Source organism: Anomalospiza imberbis, chromosome 22 (genome assembly GCF_031753505.1).
Source record: "Anomalospiza imberbis isolate Cuckoo-Finch-1a 21T00152 chromosome 22, ASM3175350v1, whole genome shotgun sequence".
Taxonomy (NCBI): Eukaryota; Metazoa; Chordata; class Aves; order Passeriformes; family Viduidae; genus Anomalospiza; species Anomalospiza imberbis.
In genome coordinates this window covers 1,093,102-1,103,439 of record NC_089702.1, presented here as the reverse complement: position 1 = coordinate 1,103,439, position 10,338 = coordinate 1,093,102, and the positions used below count along the sequence as shown (strand labels likewise).

Genomic DNA, 10,338 nt, shown 5'->3' with positions numbered 1-10,338 from the left:
CATTACTTAACAAGCATAAACAGACTGTATTTAACTTTGTCACATAAGATATATATATAAATATATATATATGCTGTAAAATGAGGGAAAACAAACCTTTCTAATAAACCAATGATTTGTGGAAAAGAAACGATGCTGTGTGGTGATGGGGAGCTACTGTGTAGAGCACCAGCTTCTCTTTTCCTAACCAAAGCCCTGGTTTGATTAAAGTAAAGAAATCCACCCCCCTGCATGCCAGCAGGCTCGGGGTCCAGCGTGCCACCTGCCCTTCCCTGGCGGTGGCCCTGGGAGGAGGCGGCTGATGAAGGATGCTGCAGCAGTGCTGAAAGAAACAGGAAATGAAGTAATTGGACAGAAGACAGGATTGTAATTGCCCTCAGGGGGTCTGGTGTGGGCTCCAGCTGGGTTCAGATGCTGCTGCAAGCTGGGGATGAGACCTCCCGAGGAGGAGCAGCTGCCCCTGAGTCCGGTGTCCTCCTCTCCCGGGCCACGGAGCTGCTCCGGGCTCAGCTAAACCCTTCCCACCCCTCGGAGCTCTGGCACGGCTTTGGGCAAATGCCGCTCTCTTCCAACCGCAGCTGCTCCGCAGGGCTGGAGCAGACCCCGCTCCGGGGACCGTGTCCCCCGTCAGGGGCCAAGGCGCCGTTTGACTCTGCGGGGACCCCCTGGGTCCCCCAAACCCCCCCGACTCCCTGTCCTGCTTCCGGCGAGAAAAGCCCCGTTTCACACGGGCTGGCTCCGCGTCCTCTCCCGGCCACTGGCGCTGGGTTGGCACGAGGAGCCCCCGGAGATCTCGGGCTGCCTGAGAGTCCTTAATTAGCAGAGTTTAAATTAGTTCTGCAGGGGGGTTCAGGGGCTGACGCCACTGTCCGGGCAGGGCTGAGCCCCGCGGCTGCCACAGGCCTGGCTGCGGATGCTGGCTCTCCCACGGGGAAAGGGACAAGGACACACCTTGTTCACTTGGCTGTGGGCTGTCCCCATCCTGGCCCCGGTCCCTTGCCAGAGCCATTGCCCTGCACAGCGCTGCTGCTGCCTCTGCCCTGGCAGGGTGCTGGGCTGTCCCTGCCCTGGGGAAGGGGACGCTGTGGGGGTGATGCCCAGTGCGGGCGGGCTCGGTGCTGTCAGCTCCATCCGGCTGCGGAGGGGATATCGGGGGCGATGGAGGGGCCCTGTGCGCTGCTGTCCTCCCCCCATCGCCACATTTCCGCTGGTAGGGACTGCCTGCACCCCGAAATAGCCACCCCAAGATGCACATCCCGAAATAGCCACCCCGAGACTGGCACCCTGCGGCGGGCTGGGTGCGGCCCCGGCGGGCGATAGGCTCAGGCTGCTGTGGTCGTGTCCCCCCACCCTGTCACCGTGTCTCCCGGTGGCACTGCCACCTCCTGTCCCCCGCCCTGCTCCGGCCACATCCGTCTGCCCCGCACCTCTCTGGCTCCCTGCAGGAGCGGATATGCGCCCGGGGGGGCCCTTCCTGTGTTCCCCGTTCCTGCTGGGCCCGGCCCCAGCTGCGTCCCCCGAGATAAGCCAGGGATGCCCAGGGACGGGGGCTGTGGCCACATTTTGGGGTGACGATGGGGCTGCTGCGGGTGCTGCTGCTCCTCGGGGGACTGCGCCTGCCCTCCACGCTGGGGCTTCTTCAGGAGCCCCCCACCATCTACGAGGGACCCCCCGGCAGCTATTTCGGTTTCGCCCTGGATTTCCACATGAGCGAGGGAAGGTAGGGAGGCACCGGGGTGTCGGGGTCGGGCACAGCACACGCCCGCCGACCCTGACACCCGCTCTGTCCCCCAGGCCCAGCGTGGCGGTGGGGGCCCCCCGTGCCAACACCTCCCAGCCCGGCGTGGCTCAGCCCGGAGCCGTCTTCCTCTGCTCCTGGCCCCCCGACAAGAGCCCCTGCCACCCTCTGCCCATCGACACTGCGGGTGCGTGGGCGCCGCGGGGCGGGGAGCGGGCGCAGGGGGTGCCAGCTCCGCACATTCCCCCCCTCCCGCTCCCCCAGGGGACGAGAGCGAGAGCCAGGGCACCTTGGAGCTCCACACCTACAAGTCGCACCAGTGGCTGGGAGCGTCCGTCACCAGCTGGGACGGCAAACTGGTGGTGGGTGCATCCGCGGGGGATGTGGGCGGCCTTGGGTGTTGGCGGGGTGGGCTCCCAGCCTGTCCCATCGCCGTGCCCAGGTCTGTGCCCCGCTGCAGCACTGGAACGCTTTGGAGGGGCAGCACGAAGCGTTCCGCACCCCCACGGGCACCTGCTTCGTGCGGAGCCCGGGGCAGCGGAGCACGGTGTGGTACTCGCCCTGCCGCGACCAGACCATGGCCAGCACCCACCGCCTGATGAACTACGGTGAGGGGCGAGCGGGGAGCGGGGGGGGCTCCCAACCCCGCGTCCGTCTGACCCTGCCCTGTGCCCTCAGTGCACGACAAGCGCTACTGCGAGATCGGCTTCAGCGCCGCTGTCACCCCGGTGAGAGGGGACTTGAGGGGCTCGGGGGACTCGAGGGACTCGGGCGCCTTGTGGGGGATCGGGGGGCGGCGCCGCCGGGGTGCCCCCCGGGATGCCCATGGGGGGCTGATAGAGATGCAGCGGGTGTGGCCGGGATGGTACCTGGGCGTCACGGCGGGGGATGTTGGGGTAGGGATGCTGAGACGGGGGATGCTGCAGTGGCAATTCCGGGAGGAGAAGTCCTAGGAGTGGGGTGGATGCTGGGGTGGGGGTGCCAGGATGGGAAATACTGGGGTGGGGGATACTTGGGTGAGGATGCCTTGGGGGGATGCCAGGGTGCCCCGGGGTGGTGCTGAGCCAGCTTCTCCCGCAGGATGGGACGCTGGTGCTCGGTGCCCCCGGCGGGTACTACTTCACAGGTGAGTCCTTCCTGCCGGCGTTGCCACCCCGGCTGGTGCTCCCGGGGTGGGCACGGCGGGAGGAGGGCACCCCGGGTGGGGTACCCCATAAGTGCCACCCGCAGTGGTACTGGTAGCCAAGGGCGTGTAGCAGCGGGTGCCCTGTCAGTGCTGGTGTTCCCCGCCGCGGTGTGCCCCAGGGCTCGTGTACTCGGTGGAGCTGGACAAGATCCTCAGGCGCTTCCTCGGCACGTCCCTGCTGTGGCTGGGGAGCCCCGGGCGCCCCACGGAGCCGGTGTCCGGGGACTACGAGGACGGGTACCGGGGTGAGCAGCAGGCACGGGCACCCTGCCCCACTGCCAGCTCCTGCTGGGATACCCCAGGGTCACCAATGCCCATCTCCCTGCAGGATACTCGGTGGCTGTGGGCGAGTTTGATGGCAACCCCAAAACCAAAGGTAGGGCTGAGGGGTGCAGGGAGCAGGGGTTGATGGGCCTGGGGCACCCCGAGACTCCAGAGTGACCTTGCTTCCCTTCCCGAGGGGGCTGGACAGGCTGTGCCAGGACAGGGGTCCCGGCCATCTCTGTGCCCTCATGCCCCCGTGTCGCACCAGGGGTATCCCTGTGCCCACCTCAGTGCCGGGGGTATCCCCGTGCCCCCCTCAGTGTCCCGGTGGGGGCACTCAGGGCTCTCATCCCTCACAGAGTACGTGGTGGGGGTCCCCAACAAGAGCAACACGAGGGGTGAGGTGAGTGCTGCGGAGTGCCCGGAGCCTGGCTGAGGGGACACCAGGGGACACCACCATGTGTCACCCCGGGCTGGGCCTGGCGTCTGACACTGCCCTGGGCAGGTGGAGATCTTCACTGCGGGGGACACCCTGCGCTGGCTGCGGGGCATTGCCAGCGAGCAGGTACCCCTGCCCCGTGACACCCCAGCACCCCGCTGCTCCACAGCGCTGCTGCCCCCATCCCGCGGCAGCCCAGCCCCCCAGCACTCCCCTGCTCCCCCAGCCTCCCCGCCCACTGTGCCCCTGGCACGTCCCGGTGCCACCCTCTACCCGGACCCTTTCCAGGTGGCTTCGTACTTCGGGCACACGGTGGCAGTGGCCGATGTCGATGGGGACGGGTGAGAGCAGGGACAGTCGTCCCCCCCTCCTCCATGGCGACACCCAGGGGTGCTGCCCCGTGCCTGGCACACCGCTGGGTGCCCCCAGCCCCCAAACCTGCGGACCCTGACCCCGACCCCGCGCCGGGCACAGGCGGGACGACCTGCTGGTGGGTGCACCCCTGTTCATGGCCCGGCGCTCCGACGGACAGCGCAGCGAGCTGGGGCGCCTCTACCTCTACCTGGGGCGGGGACAGCAGCCCCTCGCCGGGCCCCCCCAGACCCTGACGGGCACCCACCCCTACGGCCGCTTCGCCGCCGCCATCGCCAGCCTCGGGGACCTGGACAAGGACGGCTTCGGCGGTAACAGCGCGGCGGGGCGGGGAGGAGGATGTGCCACCCCGCCGGTGCCGCGCCATGGGGAAACTGAGGCAGAAGAGCGCGGGTGGGTGTTCACGTCCCTTCTGTCCCCAGATGTGGCCGTGGGCGCCCCGCAGGGCGGTGACAGTGGCAGCGGGCAGGTCTTCATCTTCCGCGGGCAGAGCGAGGGGCTGGCGTCGGTGCCCACCCAGCTCCTCAACAGCCCCTTCCCCGGCCCCGCCGCCTTCGGCTTCGCGCTGCGTGGTGCCACCGACCTGGACGGCAACGGCTACGCGGGTACAGCCCTGGCACGACACCGCCCTGCCACCGCCCTGCCACCCCGGCGTCGCCACCCCGGTGTCACCACCCCGGCACCGACCCTGTGCTTGTCCCTGCAGATCTGCTCGTGGGGGCTTACGGGGCGGCCAAGGTGGCCGTGTACCAGTGAGTGCCCGTCCCTGCGGTGGCCCGGGGCTCCCTGTTGGATCCCCTGGTACCTCTGCAACGTCCCTGTGCCCCAGGGGACTACCCGTGGTGGTGGCCCGGACCCAGCTGAGTGTCCCCGACGGGCTGAACCCTGAGATCCTGGACTGTGTCCTGCCCGACTCCAGCGTCCGTGTCAGCTGGTGAGGGGACACTGCCATGGGGACACCATGGGGACATCACCGTGGGCACAGGACAGGTCCCTGAGCACCTGTTGGTGGTGTCTCCCCGCAGCTTCCACGTGGTGTTTTGTGTCAGCGTGACGGGCCAGCACATCCCTCAGAGCATCCGTGAGTGCCGGTGTCACCCGGGGGGAACCACTGACACAGGGGCACCGCCGGGGTGTCACCGCGGGTGTCACCCGTGCCACCCTCCCGTTCCCCACCAGACCTGGAGGCTGAGCTGCAGCTGGACCGGCTGAAGCCCCGGCCATCGCGGAGGGTCCTGCTGCTGCAGGGACACCAGTCGTCCTGGCAAGAGGAGCTGGTGGTGGCACCGGGGACACCCCCCGTGTGCAGCAACCTCACCGCCTACCTGCGGGTACGGGCACAGGGACAGCGCGGCAGAGGGCGGGGACAGTCCGTGGAGGGGACGGGAATGGGGATGTGGCATTTCCAGCCAGGATGGGGACAGGGACTGGGGATAACAGTGTCTCCCTGTCCCAGGAGGGTGGCTAACAGGGATGGGGACAGTGATGGCTGGAGACCGTGGGGTGGAGTGGGCACGGGATGCCCTCCAGAGTGCTGTGCCCATGGCTGTCCCCAGGACGAGGCCGAGTTCAAGGACAAGCTGAGCCCGGTGGCCCTGAGCGTGGCCCTGACGCTGCCCAGAGAGGCCCCGGGGTTGGTGCTCTATGGGGACACCCTGGTGCAGGCACAGGTAGGGGGGACATGGCTGTGGTGGGATGTCACCGTGGTGACACGGGGTGGGCTCATCTCCACCAGGGCACGCGTGGGTACCCCCAGCCTGGTTGAGCTCAGCTCCGGGGTCCCTAGCTCGTGCCAGTGTCACCAGCACCCCCCTGGGACATTGCCCCTGTCCCCCTCCCACTCTCGCCAGTTTCCACTGGGATGTGGCTCCTACCCCCACCCCCACTGTCCCTTCTTCCCTCTGGAATGTGCCCCTGCACTGTCCCTGCCACTCCCTGGCATGTCCGTCCTGTTCTGCCCTCTGTGCTCACCCTGCATTCCCCAATCCCTCCCCTGCATGTCCCCTCTGTACCCAGCACTGTCCCCATTCCCAACCCCGAGGATGTCCCCTCTGCTCCCCCTGCCATCTCCAGTCCCTCCCCAGGATCACCCCCTGCTGTCCCTGCTCCCTCCTTGGTGTGTCTCAGGGTATGTCCCCAGTCGTCCCCCTGGATGTCCCCTCTGCTGTCCCCATTCTTCCCTCTTGGAGATGTCACCTCCCTCCCCTCCATCCCCGGTCCCTCCCTGCAATGTCCCCTCTCTACTCAGCACTGTCCCAAATCTCCCCTCTGGGATGTCCCCTCTGGCCCCTCCACCAGCCCAGTCCCTTCCCGGGATGTCCCCCCGTGTCCCCTGCTGTCCGCAATGACTCCCCCTCCCACACCTCACCCTGGATGGGGGCATCCTCCTGTCCCCTCCCTGTCCCCTTCCCAGACCCACATCATCCTGGAGGACTGTGGCGATGACAACCTCTGTGTCCCCGACCTCCACCTGGCCGCCGACACGTGAGCACCGGGGGGTGAGGGAGTGCTCGGTGTCCCCACGGGGTGCTGAGCCCTGTCCCCATGTCCCCCAGCCCCAGCCAACGCCTGCTGATCGGGGCGGAGGCCCTGCTGTCCCTGCGCGCCAATGCCACCAACGCGGGCGAAGGCGCCTTCGAGGCCGAGCTGAGGGTGCAGCTGCCCCCTGGCACGCACTACCAGGCTGCCCGCAGCACCATCCCGGTGGGTGTGAGTGGGGGGTGACAGCGGTGACCAGGGTGGGGGGTCACATCCTGCCCTTGGTGGCCATCACCTGCCTCTTTGGGGGTGCTCGGTGGTGAGGGGTGCTGGGAGATGCCCAGGGTGGGGGACTCAAAGTGTGTCCTTGGTGGCTGTGGCCTTCCGTGTGGCTGCCCAGTGGTGATGGGTGTTGGGGTGCCCAGCACAGGGGGTGACCCAAATCGAGGGGCTCACACTGTGTCCTTCATCCCCATCATCCTCCATGGAGCTGCCTGGTGGGGATGGGTGCCCAGGGATCCTGGGCTGGGGGTTCCTGTCCTGCCCTTGGTGGCTGTCACTCTCCACAGGGTCCCCACTGGTGATGGGTGTTCGGGGGTGACCGGGTGTGGGGCTCAAGCCCTGCCCTCAGCTCATGCAGGTCCCCAGTGTGGTTGGTTCCTGGTGGGGTCCATGACGTGTCCCCACCCCATGTCCCCACCCCGCAGGGGCAGGAGAAGCTGAGCTGCAACCCCAAGAAGGAGAATGGGACCCACGTGGTGCTCTGCGAGTTGGGCAATCCCATGAAAGCTGGGGCCCGGGTAAGGGACGGGGGTTGTCCCTGCTGGGCCTGTCACCCACTGGGGCTGGTCACCCACTGGCCCCTCTCCTCTGCTGTCCCCCAGATCACCGTGGACATGGAGTTGAGCGTGTCTGGGCTGGAGGACATCGGGGATGCCATCACCTTCCACCTCCAGCTGCGGAGGTGACACCCTGCTGTCCCCCTGTCCCCCACCCACTGCTGGGACACTGGCACCTCAGACTCAGTGTCCTCAGCATGTCCCCAAACTCAGGGTCCATCTCTCATCCCGCTGTGTCCCCACAGCAAGAACAGCCCCAGCCCCAGCAACGCGTCGGTGACAGTGACCGTGCCCGTGGAGGCAGAGGCAGAGATGGAGCTGCGAGGGTGAGGGTCTGGGGGACATGGGGATAACGGGGGGACGACGGGGGACACTGACCCCCCCTCTCCCACCAGCAACTCCCTGCCTGCCACCATGGTGCTGCCCACGAGCTGGCACTGGGTGGAGGGCAGCCGGCGGCTCGAGGACCACGGCATCAAGGTGGAGCACGTCTATGAGGTGATGCCCGCTGGTGTTCAGGGGTCCCCTCTGTCCCCTCCCCGGCGTCATCCCCTGTGCCGGGCATCACCCACCGTGCTCCCGCAGCTCCACAACAAAGGTCCCGGCACCGTCAGCGGTGTCACCCTGAGCCTCGCCGTCCCCCACCTGCTGGGCAACCACGTCCTGCTCTACCTGCTGGAGCTGAGCACCGAGGGGGGCACGAAGTGCTCCCACCACTCCACCCTCAACCCCGCCCAGGTAGGGACTGCGGGACCGCTGCCCGCCGGCGGGCGCTGGGACTTGTCAGGGAGGTGGGTGTCACCTCTGTGTCCTCTTCCAGCTGGAGATCTCCGGTCTGACGGCCGCAGCGCTCGGGAACGGCACTCACCAGCGGGAGCGCCGGGAGGCGGAGCCGCCCCCGGGAGCCGGGCTGGGGGACGAGGGGCTGGGGGACCTCGTCCGTGTGGTGAGCGGGTGACCCTGGGCACCTGCCGGCTGTGATGGAGGCAGGGATAAGGGTGCCAGGGTGGGGCCGCATCCCTTGGGTGACCCTGGGGACCTGCAGCCCATGGTGGGCACAGGGCTGGGAGTGTCCCCTGGGGTGGGGGCCCCCCAACACCCACCGTGTTGGACACCACCCTCAGGACTGTGACAATGCCACGTGCGTGGACATCATCTGCCACGTGCCCAGCCTGGGCAAGGACCAGCGGGCACTGGTCAGCGTCCATGCCCTGCTCTGGATGGACACCCTGCAGCAGGTACTGTCCCCTTCTGGGGACAAAGGGGACGGGGTGGCATTATGGCCTCAGGGCATCCCTGCAATGTCCTCTCCTGCACGGTGGTCCCCAGAGAGCACCCTGGGGATGCCAGCACCCCTGATGCCGGGTTCCCATGTGTCCCCCGCATGTCCCCCCTTCTGTCCCTAGCGGGAGCACCGCCTGACGCAGTTCCGCATCCAGTCACAAGCGTGGTTCAACACCTCGGCCATGCCCTACCGCGTCCAGCCCCGGGTCCTGCCCACCGGCAAGGCTGAGGTAGGGCTGGTGTGGGTGTGGGGACACAGGGACAGGCCGTGGTGGCAGCGGTGTCACCCACCTGTCCCTCTGCAGACTGAAACCTGCGTGGTGCGCGCCAGCCCTGGGGGCGAGGGGGCTGTGCCGGTGTGGTGGGTGGTGCTGGGGGTCCTGGCCGGGCTCCTGCTCCTCACCCTCCTCATCCTCCTCATGTGGAAGGTGAGTGGGCGCAGGGGGACACTGGGGACATCCATCTTGGCTGTGGAGCCTCACTGGCGCCAGAGGGACATAGTGCTGGGCGTGGGGGCTGTGAGACAGGACGCGGGACAGCAGCACGGGTGACACTGGGTGGTCCCAGGCAGGTGACACTCTGCGGTCCCCAGAGCCAGGGGGTCCCTCAGGAGTGATGCCATGGGGTCCCCGCGGTGGTGCCACAGGGATCTCCGGGAGGCTGATAATGTGGGATCCCTGGGGCTGGTGCCGCGGGGGTCCCCAGGCCCCGACTGTCACTGTGTCCCCTTCCAGACGGGTTTCTTCAAGAGGACGCGGCCGCCTGCCGAGGGGGACACGCAGGAGCCCGGCCAGGCCCAGGAGCCAGGGAGTGCCCAGGACTAGCGGGGTCCCCCTGTGCCCCACCCCCACCCAGCTCGCATTCCGCAGCCCCCCGCGTGCCCCTGGGACCCCAGCCCCGCTCTGCTCCCCCCGGACAATAAATCCCTGCCCTGCCCTCGGGTGCTGCCCGTGGGGGTGTGTTTGTGTCCCCCCGGACCTGCACCGCGGGTCTGCCAGGGGACAGGGCACAGCAGGGGGCAGGGAGGCTTTTGGGGACCCCCGTGTGTCCTTGTGGGGTGCCCCGGGAGAGCAGCGGGGAGGTCGGTGCCGGGGTCGGCCCCGGGGTCTGCTGCACTGCTGGGGGATCCGTACCGGGGCCGGTGCTGGTACCGCGGGTGGATCACGGTACCGGGGTCAGTCCCAGGGGTGGGACCGGGGGATCGGGGCAGTGCCAAGGGCCAGTCCCGAAATGCCGCTGCGGTACCGGGGGTCGACGCCGAGGCTCAACGAAGTACCGCGAGTGGGCCCTGGGATGCCGGTGCCGGTGCAGGGCCAGTCCCGGGATGACGGTGCCGGTACCCTGTCCCCGTCCCGGGGCTCGGAGTGGAGCCGGGAATGGGTCTCGGGAAGCCTGTGCGGTACCGAGGGCACTGCAAGGCTGCCGGTGCCAGTACCGGAGACAGTCCTGCAGTGCCGAGTCCCGGTCCTGGTCTCGGGGTCGTACAGCGGGTCGGGGTCGGTGTCGATGTCGGGGGTCGGTCCTGAGATGCCGCTGGCGACACTAGGTCAGTCCCGGGATGCCGGTGACGGTACCGAGTCCGGGTCCAGGTCCCGGAGCGGTCCCGGGGAGGGGTGCCGGCGTCTGTTGCGGTACCGGCGATGGGTCCCGGGTCCCGGGGCACTGCGGGGGGCGGTGCCGGAGGTCTGGGGCGGTGCCAGGGGTTGGTCCGGGGGTCTCGGGGCGGTGCCGGGGGTGG

The 10,338-nt window shown here is 68.2% G+C and overlaps 1 protein-coding gene across 1 annotated transcript; it reads left to right on the top strand.

Moving 5' to 3' along the window:
- The first annotated feature begins 177 nt into the window (after window positions 1–177).
- On the top strand, window positions 178–10,275 carry ITGA2B (integrin subunit alpha 2b). The gene is made up of 30 exons (XM_068212495.1): window positions 178–1,720; window positions 1,795–1,925; window positions 2,003–2,100; window positions 2,181–2,346; window positions 2,417–2,466; window positions 2,819–2,864; window positions 3,044–3,169; window positions 3,253–3,300; window positions 3,548–3,591; window positions 3,694–3,753; window positions 3,916–3,968; window positions 4,102–4,310; window positions 4,422–4,604; window positions 4,706–4,751; window positions 4,829–4,933; window positions 5,025–5,080; window positions 5,179–5,330; window positions 5,556–5,669; window positions 6,413–6,483; window positions 6,555–6,702; window positions 7,185–7,277; window positions 7,362–7,441; window positions 7,562–7,642; window positions 7,712–7,814; window positions 7,902–8,054; window positions 8,137–8,262; window positions 8,441–8,554; window positions 8,723–8,830; window positions 8,906–9,028; window positions 9,335–10,275. The coding sequence occupies exons 1-30, from the start codon at window positions 1,575–1,577 to the stop codon at window positions 9,422–9,424; spliced, it is 3,123 nt and encodes a 1,040-aa protein (XP_068068596.1). The 5' UTR covers window positions 178–1,574; the 3' UTR covers window positions 9,425–10,275.
- The last annotated feature ends 63 nt before the right edge of the window (window positions 10,276–10,338 follow it).